This window comes from Stenella coeruleoalba (genome assembly GCF_951394435.1).
Source record: "Stenella coeruleoalba genome assembly, chromosome: 1".
In the NCBI taxonomy this organism is placed as follows: Eukaryota; Metazoa; Chordata; class Mammalia; order Artiodactyla; family Delphinidae; genus Stenella; species Stenella coeruleoalba.
Window position 1 is genome coordinate 57,433,822 of NC_137169.1, and position 19,773 is coordinate 57,453,594.

The window sequence follows — 19,773 nt, forward strand, 5'->3', positions numbered from 1 at the left end:
ACTACCTTACTTCAATTATATACAAAAACTGCTCCTATACAGCTAAATCCCATCCACTTTAAGTTGATGTTGTCACAAATTACATCTTTATGCTTTGTATGCCCATTAGCATAGATTTAGAATTATTGTTCAATGCATTTATTTTAAGTCATATTGCAAAAAAAATAGGAGTTACAAACCAACATTATAATATTGGCTTTTGTATTGACTTATGTAGTTACCTTTACCAGTCTTCTTTATTTCTTCATATGTCTTCGAGTTACTGTCTAATATCCTTTCATTTCTGCCTGAAGGGACTCCTGTTAGCATTTCTTGTAAGGCAGTTCTACTAGTGCTGAATTCTCTTAGCTTTTAGTTATCTAGGAACATCTTAATTTCTCCTTCATGAGGATATATTCAGTTTTAATTATTTAATTATATTTCTCCTTCATGAGGATTATTTGAAGAATACAGAATTCCTGGTTGACAGTTTTTTCTTTTGGTGCTTTAAGTATGTCATCCCACTGGCTTCCAGCCTCCATGGTTTCTGCTGAAAATTGAGTGTAATCTGATTGATGATCCTTTGTAAATGATGAGTTACTTTTCTCTTGCTGCTTTCAAGATTTTCTCTTCGTACTTCAACTGTTTGATTATAATATGTCTCAGTGTGGATCTCTTTATTTTTATCTTTCTTGGAGTTCGTTAAGCTTCTCGGAGGTGCAGATTTATGTCTTTTATCTGGGAATTTGGGAATATTTAGGCCACTACTTCTTCAACTTTTCTTTATGCCCCTTTATCTCTTTCTTCTCCTCTCTTTCTGAAATTTCCATTATATGTATGTTGGTGACTTGATGGAGTCCCACAGGTCCTTTAGGCTCTGTTCATTTTACTTCATTATTTTTTCTTTCTGCTTCTCAGACTGGATTATTTCAATTGACCTATTATTAAAAACTGGTGATTCTTTCTTTTGCCTGCTCAGATGTGCTACTGAAAACTCTAGGGAGTTTTTCCATTTCAGTTATTGTACTTTTAACTCCAGAATTTATGGTTTTTTTCCTTTTTATAAGTTCTATCTTTATTGATATTTTTTATTTGTTCACACACTGTTCTCCTGGTTTATTTTATCTCTTTGTCCATAGCTTCCTTTAGCTTTTTTTTCTTCTTCTTTTTTTTTAATACAATTGATCTAAAACCTTTGCCTAGTAAGTTTAATGTCTATACTTCCTCAGGGAGAGTTTCTGTTCATTTCTTCTTTGAAAGAGCCATACCTTTTTGTTCCTCTGTATCCTTTGCAATTTTTTTTTTTGACAATTGAACATTTTGAATATAATTATGTGGTAATTCTGGAAATCACTCTCTTCCTCAGGATTTGATATCATAGTTTGCTGTGAGTGGTAGCTGTTTGTTTGCTAAGGGATTTTGCTAAACTATTTTTGTAAAGTCTGTATTCTTTGTCACGTATCATCTCATAAGTGTTTGTTTTTTAGCTTTTGGTCAGTTAGTGTCCTGACAGAGATTTCCTTGAACACCTGGGTTTCTTCCCACTCAGAAGAAAAAAAGGAAAGAAAGAAAGGAAAAAAAGAAAAAAAAAAGGGAAAAAACCCTCTCAGTCTTTGCAGATGGGCTCCATGTTGGGGAATTCCTTCAATGCTTAGACAGGCTGCTTAAAACTATACCACAGCTTTCACTTCCTGCTTGTACTGAGCCTAGAGATCAGCCAGAAGTGAAAGTTTAGGATCCTTTCAGGTCTTTTCTGAGCATGCATCCTGCCCTAGGCATGTGCATGATTTTCTGAATTCCTCTGTATATGCAATATACATACACAGAGGAATTTCTTAATATTTTTCTTAATTTTTAATTAAGAAATTTCTAATTAAGAAAATTTCTTAATTTTCTTAAAAATTTCTTAATTTTTCAATACCTTAATTTCCCAAAGAAAGTCTCTCCCAGTTTTTTCTTCCAGGCTTTCAGTGTGTCTCTTGTTTGACTCAGTTGCATTATTTTGCCTTAGGTAGCAGTGAGTTGTTCATCTGCCTTACAGTTTTTTGAAGAATGCATTATGCTTATCGCCTGAGAGAGTTCTGGGTTAGGCAAAAAAACACAAATGCCTTATGTCAATCCTCCAGGTAGCCCCTAGACAGGTTAAAACATACAAACCAAATTCTTTGAGAATAAGGTCTGTTCTGTTCCCTCTGGGACCAAGGGCCAGGGTCTCACACTGGGAAGGCAGGCTTCTATCTTTTTTTTTTTTTGTGGTATGCGGGCCTCTCACTGCTGTGGCCTCTCCGGTTGCAGAGCGCAGGCTCCGGACGCGCAGACTCAGTGGCCATGGCTCACGGGCCCAGCCGCTCCGCGGCATGTGGAATCTTCCCGGACGGGGGCACGAACCCATGTCCCCTGCATCAGCAGGCGGACTCCCAACCACTGCGCCACCAGGGAAGCCCAGGCTTCTATCTTTGAGACCACCACTCTACTGGGGAGGGGAGTGGGACAAGAGCAAGTAAAGATGCCACAAAGCTTTCCTACTAATTGTAAGTTTCTCTTTTCTTGATTTAGCACCTGCTTAGAAGTTTGTCTATTTTAATCTTTTTAAAGAATTAGCTTATGGTTTTGCTGAGTAACAAAGGCCATTAAGATTATAACCTTTCTTCTAATTACCCTTTTGGCCACAGCATTCAGAAGTTTGGCAATGCAGTGTTCTCAGAGTTGTTAATTTATAAACATTGAAAGATAGTAAGTATAGTAGTTAAGAGAACAGGTTCAAGAACCAGAGTGTCTGGGAGTATCATTGTCCACCATAGTAACTGAGTGACCTTGGGCAAATTAGCTAACATCTCTTTGCCTGTTTCTTCTTCTATAAAATGAGGAATAGGGAGTTCCCTGGTGGTCCAGTGGTTAGGACTTGGTACTTTCACAGCCATGGCCCAGGTTCAATCCCTGGTTGGGGAACTAAGATCCCGCAAGCCTGGGGGCGCCCCCCCCCAAAAAATGAGGACTAGTAAGAGCTCCTACCTCATAGGGTTGCTGTGAGAATTAAATCAGTTAATATACAGGCCTACCTCATTTACTGCACTTTGCAGGTATTGCATTTTTTCCAAATTGAAGGTTTGTGGCAACCCTGCATTGAACAAGTCTGTCGGTGCCATTTTTCCAACAGCATTTGCTCACCTCATGTCTCTATGTCACATTTTGATAATTCTTGCAGTATTTAAACTTTTTCATTATTATATTTGTTATGGTGAGGTGTGATCAGTGATCTTTGATGTTAGTATTGTAATTGTTTGGAGGTAACATGAACCATGTCAATATAAGACAGTGAACTTATTCTATAAATGCAGTTTATGTTCCAACTGCTCCACTGACTGACTCATCCCCCATCTCTCTCCTTCTCCTCAAGCCTCCCCACCTCCTCAGAAATGACAATATTGAAATTAGGCCAATTAATAACCTTATAATGGTCTCTAAGTGTTCAAGAGAAAGAAATAATAACACATCTCACTCTAAATCAAAAACTAGAAATGATTAAGCTCCGTGAGGAAGGCATGTTGAAAGCTGGAGACCCAAAGCTAGGCCTCTTGCACCAAACAGCCAAATTGTGAATGAAAAGGAAAAGTTCTTGAAGGAAATTAAAAGTGCTACTCTAGTGAACACATGAATGATAAGAAAGCAAAACAGCCTTATTGCTGATAGGAGGAAGTTTTAATGGTCTGGGTAGAAGATGAAAACCAGCCACAACATTCCCTTAAGCCAAAGCCTAATCCAGAAGAAGGCCCTAACTCCCTTTAATTCTATGAAGGCTGAGAGAGGTGAGGAAGCTGCAGAAGAAATGTCTGAAGCTAGCAGAGGTTGGTTCATGATGTTTAAGGAAAGAAGCCAACTCCATAACATAATAGTGCAAGGTGAAGCAGCATGAGCTGATGTAGAAGCTATAGCAAGTTAACCAGAAGACCTACTTAAGATAATTAATAAGGGTGGCTATGCTAAACAACAGATTTTCAATATAGATGAAACAGCCTTGTATTGGAAGAAGACACCACCCAGGATTGTTACAGCTAGAGAGGAGAAGTCAATGCCTGACTTCAAAGATTCAAAGGACAGGCTGACTCTCTTGTCAGTTAGGAGCTAATGCAGCTGATGACTTTGGGTTGAAGCCAATGCTCATTTACCATTCTGAAAATCCTAGAGTCCTTAATAATTATGATAAATCTATTGTTGAGATCTACTACTCAGAAAAAAACATTCTTTTCAAAATATAACTGCTCATTGACAATGCACCTGGTCACCCAAGAGCTCTGATGGAGATGTACCATGAGATTCATGTTGTTTTCATGCCTACTAATACAACATCCATTCTGTAGCCCATGGATCAAGGAGTCATTTTAACTTTCAAGTCTTATTATTTAAGAAATACATTTTTGAAGGCTATAGCTGTCATAGATAGTGATTCCTGTGATGGATCTGGGCAAAATAAATTGAAAACCTTCTAGGAATGACTCATCATTCTAGATGCCATTAAGAACATCTGTGATTCATAGGAAGAGGTCAAAATATAAACATTAACAGGAGTTAGGAAGAAGTTGATTCCAACCCTCATGGATGACTTTAAGGGGTTCAAGACTTTAGTAGAAGTAACTACAGATGTGGTAGAAATAGCAAGAGAACTAGGATTAGAAGTAGAGCCTGAATGAATTGCTGCAATCTGCTTCTTATGGATGAGCAAAGAAAGTGGTTTCTTGAGATGGAATTTACTCTTGGTGAAGATGCTGTGAAGATTGTTGAAATGACATCAAAGGATTTAGAATATTACATAAACTTAGTTGACAAGGCAGTGGCAGGGTTTGAGAGGACTGAGTCCAATTTTGAAAGAAGTTCTACTATGGGTAAAATGCTATCAAACAGCATTACATGCTACAGAGAAATCACTCATGAAAGGAAGAGTCAATCAATGTAGCAAACTTCATTGTCGTCTTATTTTAAAAAAATTCTACAGCCACCCCAATCTTCAGCAACCACCACCCTGATCAGTCAGCAGCCATCAACATCAAGACAAGATGCTCTACAACAAAAACATTATGACTCACTGAAGGCTCTATGATGGTTAGCATATTTTAGCAATAAAGTATTTTAAATTAAAGCATATACATTGTTTTTTTATATATAATTGCTATTGTACACTTAATAGACTATAGTATATTATATGCACTGGGACATTTTAAAAATTCATGTGACTAGCTTTATTGCGATATTCACTTAACTGGAGTGGTCTGGAACCGAACCTGCAATATCTCCCAGGTATGCCTGTATGTGAAAAGCCTAAAATAGTGCTTGGCATGTTTTAAATTTTATTAGTTATGGTCGATATGCTTTGTTACAGTAAACAATCAGTTTCTATAAATATTTCATAAATATTTGAAGGATACAGTTCTATGATATAGTTTGTATAAAAATCAAGATAATTATGTTATTCAAATCTTCTAAATCTCTATTTATTGCTTGTAACTTAATTGTCAAATTCTGAAAGCTGTAGATCATAGCACCCAGCTATTGTTGTGATTTGGCCAAATCATTTATATTTTTGCCTTATATACTGTAGTATTGATTTGTTAATCGACAGACTCAAAGAATATATATTAAAATATGGTAATTTAGCAAGCAGAATAAAACATAAATTACCTTTGTCTTCCTTCATGATTTTGTCACATTGAACGTGTTTATTCTTTGGTGCTCCATTAATAGTCTGCATCATCCTTTCTACATACAAGTCATTGCCTAATCTATTTCGACAAAGAGTCTCATAGTTCTTGTTTCTCCGGCTATAAAAAGTAATATACACTTAACTTATTAATAAAAATTAATTTTTACCACACATATCTTTTTCTATTGATATTATGCTTTTTCTTAAAATTACCTTCTTTAATGTGGATTGCACCAAAAAATGAAATGAAAATTCAAGACACTTCTTAGGGAAAGACTGCATTAAACTACCTCCAAAGGACTCTTTTACACTATATCCCCCGACATCCCTACAACTTTCGGTACCCACCAATAATATCCTAGCACTATCTCCACATAGTTTTTATGAATTTTGATTATAGACATAAAGCTATAAATTTCCCTCAAAGTACTACTTTTGTCTCATCCCGCAGTATTATTTTCATAATTGTTTTGTTCTGAGTATTTCTTTGATTTCCATTATGATTTCTTCTTTGGTTCATGAGGAATTTTCAAAATGTGCTTTTTAACTTCCAAAAATGTATGTGAATATGCATCTATGTTTTAGTTGAGATTTATGTAATTAATTTTTAACTTCATTCCACTGTGGTCAGAGAATTTAGTTTGTCTGACACTACTTCTTTGAAATTTTTGAAACCTTGCTTCATGGCCTTGTACATGGATGATTTTTGTAAATGTTCCATGTGTGATTGAAAAGAGTGTGTATCATCTAATTGTTAAATTCAGAGTTCTATATATGACCATTAAATTATGTTTTTGGTTCAAATTTTCTATAACTATACTAATTTTATCTGATTGACTTATCAATAATTAAGAGAGGTATATCCATACCTCTTACTTTAATAAGATACTTATCAAGTTTCCAGTTTTTGCTTTATATATTAAGAGGTTATTTTATTAGGAGTTTCAAGTTTAGAATTATTATACCTTCCTATCATTATGAAACCATACTCTTTATCCCTAATAATGCTATTGGTGTGTTTCTCTGTAGATGATGTGTTCTTTATATTTTTTCTTCTGTTTTTAAAATCTTCTTTTAATATTTGGTATTTTGGAGTATGAGTACAATGCGTCCCGTTTGTGTGTGTGTGGATTTCTTTTTATTTATTCCTATTTCTGTGGAATGGTGTTTTTCAATAGTTTGGGGAATTACTTACTCTCCTTGAATAGTAACTCTCGTCCATTCTTTCTATTCTGCCCTTTTGGAACTGATTAGGTGTATGTTAGACCTCTAGTCTATTATCAATATCTATTTAATATCAAAGATTAAATCAATATTTAATATCAAAGATTAAATCAATATTTACTTTTTAATTTTAACAATTATAAACATACTTTATTTTAAAATTCTTTTTAAATTTTTTGTCTTATAAGTAATCATTTTGATAGCTTCTTAGTGTTAATGATGTTTTAACTCTATCTTTTATTTAAATATTTCACATATATTTTATACTTTATATTTGATAATATCATTACCCATAGTCCTCAGGATTTAGATCTAGGAATTGTTATTTTTAAAATTCTCATTCATAATGACTTGTTTCTTTATTGGTTTGGTGTATTTTTACTAAACTCAAACTGAATGAACCTTAAGAGTCTAAATGGGATACGCTTTCCTCCAGAGAAAATTTGTATTTGCTTATGTATTTGCTTATGAGATAACTGAGATCCTTGTAAGGGTCTTGGTTTAATATAAGAATCTCTCCTTCAGCTGTCTCAATTTGTGGGGGATCCAAGACTTACTGGTGGACTCTAGATCCATGTGCTAATATTAATATTTGCTTCTAGCATCTCTCCCTCTATGATTTCAGATCACTTATCTATCCCATTGTTATTCTTTTCCTTTCCTTTTTCTGGTCCTGGGAGCTTTCCCTTATGTCTCATGAGCTTTAAAAGTATGCTGTTTGAGTTATAAAGCAGAAACTAATACACCATTGTAAAGCAATTATACTCCAGTAAAGATGTTAAAACAAAAAAAAGTATGCTATTTGAGATCTAATTGTACTATATTATATAGTCTAAACAATTTTACAAGATTTTATATTTGAACAAAAATAATACCATAAAAATTATTTTAGTGATGAATTTTTTAGTACTATAAATCATATTCTTATTATATTTGAAGAAAACTAATCTGAACAATTATATTAATAATCTATTTATGTAGCTGTATTAATTTCAGACAGAGCAGACTTCAGAGCAAGGAAAATTATCAGAGATAAAGTGGGGCATTACATAATGATAAAGGGGTCAAATATCCAAAAAGACATAACAATCCTTAATGTGTATGTGCCTAACAGGAGAGTTTCAAAATAACATGAGGCAAAAACTAATGATCCATTTATATTCATTAATAAAGAGAAATGGAAAATCTACTCTCAATAGTTAATTCAGTCATTTCCCCATAACATATTTTCCCTTTTAAGTTTTAAATATAAAAAATGACAGTCATTTCTTTTTAACTTGAAAATAATTCATATATGCATAAAAGAAAAAAATCATTAAAACCTATACTGAGACTTAGAAGCCTCCTTTATTTCTTTTATTATTTAACTTAGTAGCTCACCTACTTTTTAAAGAATATGGTAAAGCTATGGGTTCCTCTTCTAGGAAAAACATACAGCATAAACACTTTACATGTAATTTCATGAGGCACATATGTAAGTTTATATACAATTTCACCAGGCACATGTACCACCAGTGTTTATCCAGAAATCCCCAAAGACAGAAACAAGGATAAGAGCCTCTGATTTAGCATTTAAATTACAAAAGCAATGTAAACAACTGAACAATACATACCTTACTTTCTCAGCTTCTTCAGATTCTACAGAAACCATGACTGTTGGTAGGTTAAAAAAGTTCATCGTTTCTGTCTCTGTGAGTATTATCTCTATAGTCTTCTCCAGGTCTTCTTTTGTTACAATTTTTCCAGGTGTTGCCCTAATAACTTGTAAATCTAAAATACATGACTTAATAAAAATCATTTACTAATTGTTATTTTTAATTTTCATTTCATCAAAATACCATGACGAGTCATACATTGCAGGTGGCATTACACGGTCCAGGAACAGACCATGTTGTGAGATGTAGTCTATTTAATCCCTCTGAAGCCAAACTGGATCCTATGGCTCATAAACCATCTCTGTTGCTGATACATCAAGCCTACTCCAATCTCAAATGTGTAGTCATGACTACAAGGGCATCCCATTACATCTATCCTATAATATTAACAGGGAGATTGGGGTGAACAACTATTGATACAACTCAAGAGACATATGGGCAAGTGTATTTCCCAGATAATATGCAACCCTTCTCTGAGCCCTGAAGCTAATTTCTAGTCTATATCTACAACAGCCTTTTATTCTGTTTGTCCTTCTTACTGGTTGACTTTTGATTTAGATTACAGCTCACCTCTAATCATCTTCACCAAGAGCTAAAAAGACTCTCCAGTGAAAGTTGTGGTTAAATATAGCAGAAAAAGAGGCTCAATATCCATGCAAAACATACACTGAAAAGGGTTAGCCTCAAGCCTGTAGTCTTGTCAGAAGTCCAAGATTCTTGAAAAATTTCACTGAGGATGGAGTGTCAGGGCTAGAGAGTTTGGATTTGGTTGTATGGGTAATAAAGAGCCATGACACGGTATATAGGTCAGAGTTCAATGTTTTCTGTTAAAAACAGCGTGTGAAGCAGGGATACCTGAGGCTTTGACATGGGTAAAGCTTGAAAAGCTTTAGGAAAACAAGACTTAAGGGTATACACTTTCCAGAGATTAAGGCTCAGTCTCCTTAAGAAGGCCCAAAGCCTGAGAAAAACACTCTCCTTATAACCTAAGAAAACTATAAGCTACTAATTTCACAAACCAATCATCAACATTTGGAATGGCTAAATAAATAATAGTATACTCATCTATGAATATTAACTAGTAATTAAATATGACATTAAAAACATATGAAAATGTTTGTGATAAAATGTAAAGTGACAGAATAATCCAGGACAAAACCCACGCTATGGTTATAACAATTAAAATACTTATGCATACGGAGAAGCTGAGGAAACAAAATTTTTAATTGCTAATGCTTTACAGTATTGGATGATTCTTCTTTTAAAAGATGTTCTTTAATTTTTATTATTTATGCAATAAATTTAAAATATGAGGGAGAGGGCTTCCCTGGTGGTGCAGTGGTTGAGAGTCCGCCTGCTGATGCAGGGGACACGGGTTCGTGCCCCGGACCGGGAGGATCCCACATGCTAAGGAGCGGCTGGGCCCGTGAGCCATGGCCGCTGAGCCTGCGCGTCCAGAGCCTGTGCTCCGCAACGGGAGAGGCCACAGCAGTGAGGGGCCCTCATACCGCAAAAAATTAAATAAATAAAAATTAAAAATAAAATAAAATATGAGGGAGAGATGATTTATATAAGCAAATCTAGCTAAGGTAGATATAAGGTAAGTGAAAAAGTAAATGAATTACCCATATGGACACAACTGGAGATATATCTAGTTCAAACTGTTCGTTTTATCAGTGAAGAAAATGAGAAACAGAGAGGCTAAGTGAGAAGTTTAAGGTCACACAGGAATACTGGCAGTTTTGAGACTAGAAATTTTGGTTCTTTTTTTTTTTCTTTCTTTTTTTTTTGTGGTACGCAGGCCTCTCACTGTTGTGGCCTCTCCCGTTGCGGAGCACAGGCTCCGGACGCGCAGGCTCAGCGGCCATGGCTCACGGGCCCAGCTGCTCCGCGGCATGTGGGATCTTCCCGGACCGGGGCACGAACCCGTGCCCCCTGCATCGGCAGGCGGACTCTCAACCACTGCGCCACCAGGGAAGCCCCTAAATTTTGGTTCTTGATTCTCTAAACTTTCTTTCTTTAAGACCACCAGATCTTCATCTATGATTTAGTTACATATACCTTAAAGTAGCATTATGGCACAGATATGCTAATTATAAAAATGAATGATCTTACAGTAGATAGAACCTAATAGGGGACTTCCCTAGTGGCGCAGTAGTTAAGAATCCACTTGCCAGGACAGGAATAAAGACACAGACGTAGAGAATGGACTTGAGGACACAGGAGGGGGAAGGGTAAGCTAGGACGAAGTAAGACAGTAGCACTGACATACATACACTACCAAATGTAAAATAGATAGCTAGTGGGAAGCAGCTGCATGGAACAGGGAGATCAGCTCGGTGCTTTGCGACCACCTAGAGGGGTGGGATAAGGAGGGTGGGAGGGAGAGGCAAGAAGGAGGTGATATGGGGATATACGTACTCATAGAGCTGATTCACTTTGTTACACTGCAGAAACTAATACAACACTGTAAAGCAATTATACCCGAATAAAGGTGTTTAAAAAAAAAAAAGAATCCGCCTGCCAATGCAGGGGACACGGGTTTGAGCCCTGGTCCAGGAAGATCCCACATGCCATGGAGCAACTAAGCCTGTGCACCACAACTACTGAGCCTGCGCTCTACAGCCTGCAAGCCACAACTACTGAGCTCGCGTGCCACGACTACCATGACTAGGTGCCATGTGCGTGCTCCGCAACAAGAGAAGCCACAGCAATGAGAAGCCCACGCACTGCAACAAAGAATAGCCCAGCACGCCACAACTAGAGAAAGCCCACGTGCAGCAACGAAGACCCAACGCAGCCAGAAATAAAAATAAAAAATAAAAGGTATACCAGATTATGTTAATGTGCAGTCAAGACTGAGAAATACTAATCTACCAGGTGGTAGAAGTAGAATTCTTTGGGTTTGACTCAGTTTAGAGACTTGACTTTGTAGTTAGAATTCACCAGCAGGCCAAGACAATATAAACATCTATATTATTCTTCAAGGCTTCTGGAGGTGAAGTTTCGTTACGTTTGTTTGTTTGTTTGTTTTTGATGTAGACAAATAGAGGTAGACCTCAAGGCAAATCACTACATAAAAATTTTCTTCTTTATCTTAAGAGGAATGCAAATCCATTGGAGGGCTTTAAGCAGGGAGAATGTGATTAGATTGTGTTATTAAAAAGATCATTCTAATAGGGTTACAGTAGGATAATTAGTTGGCTTAGAAATCCCACTAGGGGATTAAAGACAGAAAGAGAATTTTAAGGGAGTTTGGGGAGACTGTTGTAAACTATTGACCACTCAAGAAAAGAATCTAGTAACCTAGCAACAATCTACACTACCTTGACGAAAGACCAGGTGCATCCAAGCACCAGGCACACTCAAGCCACAAACGTCATTGTTAAAACACAATAGATATATGGTCTGAATCTTGTTACATGAAATCAGGGAGTTAGTAGTCCTTGAAGAGTAGCATTTCTGCAAGACAGAAATATAGGTGAAAAAGGAAAGAAAGTAGGTGAAAGGGGACATTCTACCAAAACCTGAGATGAATTACCATATATTAGTATATGTCACCACCCTTCTGCTAATATACATATTTAAAGAGCATCATGACCGTCCCCATTAGACCATACAGGGTCAAAGGAGGAACTAGTGATTTAAGCCTTGACGTCTACCCAAAACTGAGGAAGAAGGTGGTCTTCTCTTCCCACCCCACTTCTTTGATTATAAAAATGTAACGCTCTCTGTTCTCAGGGCTGTGCTCCCTTGCCTGCCCACTTGTAGCTCTCACAAGTATCCTATGCTAATAAACTCACTCTTTGCCTATCGCTTTGCCTCATGCTGAATTCTTTCTGCAAGGAGATAAAAGAATCTGAGCTTGAGTAAGTCCTGACACCAGGTGAGCAGCTTCAATTAAAAGACAGTGGATTTGAGTCCCCTCCTAAGTCAGGGACCCCAGTCTGAGGTGTGGCTGGGCTTGAGTCCCATTCCATGGGTTCAAGTCCCATCCTGTTGATTCAAGTCCCAATCTGAATTTTGGCTGGGTTCGAGTCCCATCCAAGAAGGAGAGCAGGTTCAATTCTGCATACAGTTTGGAAAAACAAATTGGAGGGTGGCAAGAATATATGTAGAGACTGCTGGGGGAGCTTATGACAATAATTCAATTCTTTGTCCCCTCCTGAGAGGATGCACATCTTCCTACAACAGACATTGCTAATTGCTTAAGTTTTCATTGCTAAGCCTTTCTCCCCTCCCTGGGCTCTTTCCATTAATACAGGCTGAGAAATAAAATATTTGGCTTTTCCAGCCTCTCTTGAAGCTAGTGGTGTCAATGTGACACAGTTCTGGCCAATGAGATAAAAACAGAAATATACAGGAAAAAGGAAGTCTTCTGAGAAAACGTTTACTTTCCTGATAAATGAGGGAGATGTGACTGGTGCTACTGCCTTTCTCCTTCTTTCTGCTTTTAATGTGGATATAATACCCAGAGCTGGGCACATATCATGAGACCATGAGGCAAGAAACAAGAAGAAAAGGCTTACGAAAAGAGCAGAGCTTCCAATCCAGATTCTGACACAATTAAGCCACAAAAGCAAAGCCAAAAGCTACCTACCTTTAACTTCTTTTAATGTGGGAAAAATGGTAGTTGGGTATTCTGTTACTTGTCAGAAGCATTCTGTTACATATGCTAACACCAAATAGAAGAGTCCATCAAGCACTTTTCCAACCTTATTAATATTTTCACTAATCCTCATTATCATCTTAGAGGAAAAGACATCCTGACCCTCAAGGAAGTACCCACTTCTTCCAGCACTTTTGGTCAACCATTATTTCCTCATTCTTTTAACTTTACTTGCATAATCCTTTGCATTACCTCATATTTTATCTTCTGCCTGGAATAGGCCTCTCCTTTTGTTCTCCTGACAAATTACTAATTATCTTTAGAAACCCAATTCAAAAGTCAATAATGTTCTCTATGAACGTTCTCTCATTTTTTGTTTTCCACTTCACAGTAGTTAATATTTTCTTTGTAAGTACTCCCATCACATTCTGCACATGTCTTAATATGGCATTGATCACAGTGTATCACAATTATTTGTCTCCTGAGTTAGAAGCTGAGCTCTTTTAAAACAGGGTCTGTGGGACTTCCCTGGTGGTGCAGTGGTTAAGAATCCACCTGCCAATGCAAGGGATACAAGTTCAAGCCCTGGTCCTGGAAAATCCGACATGCCAGGGAGCAACTAAGCCCACGTGCCACAACTACTGAGCCCGTGGTCTAGAGCCCGCACACCTAGAGCCCGTGCTCTGCAACAAGAGAAGCCACAGAAATGAGAAGCCCATGCACCGCAATGAAGAGTAGCCCCTGCTCGCCACAAGTAGAGAAAACCCGCACACAGCAACAAAGACTCAATGCAACCAAAAATAAATAAATAAAATATTTTTTTAAAATTAAAAACAAAAAAAACAGGGTCTGTGATTACTGAGGCTGGTGGTGCAAGAAAGTCACTTGAGAATTTTAAAAAATATATAAACATTACCCTGGTAATTCTCATGTAGCTACTGCACAGGCCAGCATTTGGGAATGATTACCATAGTTCTGCTATCTCAAGCACCCAAAAAATAATGAGCATATTTGCTAAAGAAATAATGAACTGTTACTGAAATAAAAGATTGGATTTTCATTACCTGTAAAACTAGCCAACCTTTCCCGTTTAAAGGATGGTTCTTCTAGGTCTTCTACTATTGATTCAGTAGTGGATGTACTTGACTTAGAAACTGTACTGCTTCCTAAAATTGACCTTTAATAATGAATAACAACATTATTTATTTAGATGTCTTTATGGGCAATTAAATGTATAAATGAAAACATTATCAGATTGAGAAATCAAATATACTGTAATCATATGAGCGAAGTTGATAAAAATAAACTAGTTCTTTAAATACTGAGTTGATATTTAATGTTCTTTAAGTAAAAAGTCATTTTAAATATATTTTAGAAATAAAACATGTCAAACCTATGCCTAGAGACCTTCAACGGATTCTCAACAGTATGTTTAGGATAAAAATCCAAAACACAGCCTACCTATCGAGACTCTCCGTCTTATCTTCATTATCAATATTCTCTCCCCCCACTTTTTTTTTTTTAAGTTTCTCAAACTTATGGAGCTCTCTTACCTCAGGGCCTCAGCCTGGAGTAGTCTACCCTTCATTTTTCACCAGGTTTCTGCTCATTTTTCAAATCCCATATTAAATGCAATTTATTCAATTTGATAAATGTCCTCTCAAGACTTAATTTAAAATAAAATTTATATACTTTGTGGGAAATCAATACACTGAAGAATCCAAAAATAATTTCCTTTAAACATAGAAACTTAACATTACTCCATGATATTACATACTTTTTTCCTTTCTATTTATAGTTCCAACTGCCCTCCAAAAGGTTGGTTTCAGTTTACTGGAATATCCTTTGTTTTGCGGAGAACTCCCATGGCTTCTGTATGCTAATTTGGAGGCAGACTCTAGAGCAGCATATTTTCTCCTAAAATTTCGTGCTTAGTTAACATCTGGAACTTTTAATTTATCAGATTGAAAGTTAAACACTAAAGTATTTCCCCATAATCTTTAGATTGTTTTAGGAGTACTGTTTTATTATGGCAAAGACTGCATTTCTCTATTGGAAGCAGTAAAAATTTTCAATTATATAAGTAACTATATATGTAAATGCAAAACATGTCATTTACCAAAAAAAAAGTTATAAAACAAGAGAGAAATCAAACCCTAGGAGAACAAGGATTTGTATGGAAGAATAGGGAGGGAAAAAAAGGAAAGCTCCTAAACTGCAGCATGAAAGAAACTGAAGAAACACGTCTGTGATGCTAGGTCACATCTTTTGGATCCTCAGGAAATCTTGAGTAAAATCTGTATATTTTTTCACAAATGTTTTGGTGTAAGTGTAGGGGAACACTTGACATGCAAGCTCTACATCTAGTTAAAACATGAGAGGAACACAGAGGTGGCACACTAGGATGAGAGAACAGAGCTGGGAGACTGGGGACAACTGACATCTAAGTTACATATGTGCAACTTAAATGAAAATACATAAGATATAAAAAAAGAATCATAGAATAGTATACGCTACCTTGTAAACTGCCCTAACGTACTAGGATTTATTGTATTCTGATAAAGGCTATAGGAAGCTATAAAGTCTGATGTACGTGATCCTTCTTGTGATGTCAATAGTTTATTTGGCTTTGCTGTACCAGTATATGGATCTGGATGGTAAAGAGGTCTGGGAGTAACATCAACTCCATGTATATCCGTCACCTGTAGAAAATAGTTATTTAAAATAAAATAAGTAAAAAAGACAGGGTTTCTGAATGATAGGCCCTAAAAAAGAGAGATAAAAATAGTAGAAAAAAGATAAATACAATGTTTGTAGGATAGGACAAACATGAAAAATTGAATGATAAAAGATTTTATGCTTAAAAAGTTTCTTAACTGAGGCATACACTTTTCAAAAAGTCTTATTCATCTTTTACCTATATATAAGAAATATATACTAATTTTGAGAAAATTCAAAAATATAGAAAGATAATTCATTCAGATTGTTAATATTTTGGTATATTTAATTTTTTTATGTATAAGCTTTAAAAACCAAAACTTTTCATTTAACATTTTATTAATAAACATTAGCCAAGTTATTACACATTTTTGGCTTATTTGTTTTTGGTTAATTTTTAATATTTTTAATTATGAAATTTAACACATACAGAAATATAATTAAAACATAACCATATAGTTAAATAATACAAAGCAAATGTTCTTATAATCATAACTAAAGTAAAAAATTAGAACATTGATAGAACTTCTAGGAGACTTTGCCCCTCCTAGATCACAAGCAGCTCCCCTGGCTTTTGCTTCTTCTGGTTTACTGCCTCTCCCTCCTCCCCAGTGAATATCATTAACTTGATTTTGGTAATTATTTTCTTTCTTCTTTTTAAAGTTTTATTAAGTATGTATTCCTAAACAATAGCACTTACTTTTTATAACTTATATTGAAGTAAAATATACATAGAGATGTGCACATATAAATGCACACCTTAATAAATTTTCATAAACAGAAGACACCCAGGTACCTAGCATTCAGATTTAGAAACAGAAAATTACCAGCATCTCAGAAGTTCCTTCCATAAGAGTCACTATCTCCCACCAAAGGTAATGATTATACTGACTCCATGGATTAGTTTTGCCTGTTTTTGAACCTCACTTTGATGGAATCATGAAGCACATACCCTTGGTATCTGGTTTCTTTTTTTCAATGTTATATTTGTGAGAACTCTTCATATTGTTAAGTATAGCTGTAGATGGTTCATTTTCATTGTTGTACAATATTCCATTGTGTGAATATATCACAATTTTATATATCTATTTTATTGTTCATGGACATTTCTGTAGTTTCCAAATTTTTGCCTATTACAAATGATGCCACTGGGCTTCCCTGGTGGTGCAGTGGTTAAGAATCCACCTGCCAATGCAGGGGACATGGGTTCCAGCCCTGGTCCAGGAAGATCCCACGTACTGCAGAGCAACTAAGCCCATGCGCCACAACTACTGAGCCTGAGCTCTACAGCCCGCGAGCCACAACTACTAAGCCCATGTGCCATAACTACTGAAACCCTCGCACCTAGAGCCTGTGCTCCGCAACAAGAGAAGACACTGCAGTGAGAAGCCCGCACACTGCAACGAAGAGTAGTCCCCACTCGCCGCAACTAGAGAAAGCCCGCGAGCAGCAATGAAGACCCAACGCAGCCAAAATAAATAAATAAATATATTTAAAAAAAACAAAAACAAATGATGCCACTAAGAAGATGGTTGTACGTGTGTTTTGCTGACTATACTGTATGAATTTATGTTGGGTGTATACCTGTGTGAAATTCCTGGTTATTGGATTATTTATATGTTCACATATAGTAGATACTGCTGAAAGGTTTTCCCAAGTGGTTGCCACCAACAAAGTATGAGAGTTCTGGTTGCTCCAGATTTTGGTTAGCACTTAGTATTGATATTTACCAAGTTTATCAATGTAATTTAGTTTTGCCTGTTTTTAAAATTTATATAAATAGCCATATATTATAATGGAATTATCTGACATCTTTTGTTCAACAGTATGCTTTTATGTATCTCTCCATGTTGTTGCATGTATAATAGTTCATTCATTTATTGGTGACTGTAGTCTGTTGGATTAGTATATCCTATTTTATCTCTTTTACTTTTAACAGACATTGAATTGTTTCCCAGTTTTTGGCCATCATGAAAACTGTTTCAATAAACATTAATGTGAAAGCATACTGTTAAACATGAAAATGTATTTCTGTAGGGGATAGATAGATGTGGAATTGATGAGTCAACCTGATAACACCAAACTGTTTTCCAAGTTGATTGTAAAACTTTTCAAGATTGCCAGCATTGTGACAGTTGCTGTTACTCTACATTCTCATCAACAACTAGCACTGCCAGATTTAGAAATTTAAACCAGTATGGGTATAGGTATACAGGTATCTCATTTTGACTTTAATTTTCATGAAATTGAACTTCTTTTCATGTGTTTATTCCTATCTTGACTTCCTTTTTTTTGAAGGAAAATATCCCATACAAGTCCTTTGCACACTTTTCTGTTGAGTTCCGTCTTTTTTTAAATTGATGATAGAGTTCATTAAATGTTCTGACTATGAACCCTTTCTGTTTTATGTGTTGAAAATGTCTTCTTTCACTCTATGGCTGAATTTTCCTTGTAGTATCTTTTAATGAATAGAAGTTCTTCATCTTAGCGTAGTCAAATTTATCATGTTTTCCTTTATGGTTTACGCCTTAGATGTCTCATCCAAGAAACCATTCCCAATCCTGAAATTATGAAGATATTTTTGCTTTTCATGTTTAGATCTATAATATACCTGGAATTGAGTTTTGTGTATAGTATGAGGAAGAAAGCCAATATATTTTTATTCCATGTGAATACCCAATTGTCTCAACAAGAATTTTTGAAAATCCTGTTATTTCCCCATTACTCTCTAGTGCACATTTATTATAAAACAAGTGTTTATATGTGCCTGAGTCACTTGTAGGCTCTCTGTCTATACCTTTGTTAATGTTACACTTTATATAAAACTTGGTATCTAGGAGAGCAAGTCCTTCCACAAAGTTCTTATTCAAGAGTATCTCGGTTATACCTAAGCTTCAGCAGCTTTATATAAATTTTAGACTTACCTTGACAAGTTCCTGAAAAAAATACAATGAAAAACAACTGAGATTTTGACTGAAATTGCAAAGAATCTATACATCAAAATTTGGGTATAATTGATATACTTACAATGCTGACTCTTTCTATGCATAAACATGTTCTAGCTCTCCATTTGTTTGGCTCTTGTTTAATGTCTCCCGGTAAAATTTTATAGTTTTTACAGTATAGGTATGTGCATCTTTGTTATATTTATCCACAAGTACTTAATACATTTTAGTGCTATTATAAATGGTATCATTAGAAAAATATGTAATTTTTAAAATGTGTGTTGCTGGTATATAAAAATATAATTGTTCTTGGTTGTTTTTTTTTGATATCCAATAACCTTGTTAAACTCTTATTAATTTGATAATTATTAATAGGTGATTTAAAATTTTACATGTAGATAATTGTGTCATTTACAAATATTCAGTGTCTTGTTTCTTTCTTTCCAATGCTTACATTTTTCATTTCTTTTTCTTGCCATACTGAAATGGCTAAGACTTCCAAGAATGTTGGATAGAAGTGGATCCTTCTTAGGAATGCTTTACCATTAAATACAACCAGTGCTGCAGGATTTTATAAATCAGATTAAGGAAGTTCCTTGTGATTGCCAGTTTCATAAGAACATTTTAAATCATGAATAAATTTTAATCTTATCAAATAAATACTTTATGTATTGAGATGATCATATGCTTTTTTCCTTTAAGCTATATATGAATGTGGTGAATTACACTAATGGATTTTTAAATGTTAAACCAATCTTTCTTGGTATAAATGTAGCTCATGATGTACTATCTCTTTTTATTATTATTGAATTTTGTTAACATTTTATTGAGGATTTCTCCATCTATGTTTGGAGATATTGACTTGTAATGTTTCTTTCTCATACTGTTGTAGTCAGATTTTGATATCAAGATATTTCTAGCCTCATAACATGAGTTCTGGAGTATACC

General features: G+C 35.5%; 1 protein-coding gene across 1 annotated transcript in view; it reads right to left on the reverse strand.

The window, feature by feature from the left end:
* DNAI4 (dynein axonemal intermediate chain 4) overlaps positions 1–19,773 on the reverse strand; it is a gene marked incomplete at its 5' end in the record, with an annotated part of 124,703 nt that overhangs the window by 84,645 nt on the left and 20,285 nt on the right. The window contains 4 exon segments of the mRNA XM_079922893.1: positions 5,653–5,792; positions 8,512–8,668; positions 14,227–14,339; positions 15,680–15,864. Of these exon segments, the coding sequence (XP_079779019.1) occupies positions 5,653–5,792; positions 8,512–8,668; positions 14,227–14,339; positions 15,680–15,864 (595 nt within the window).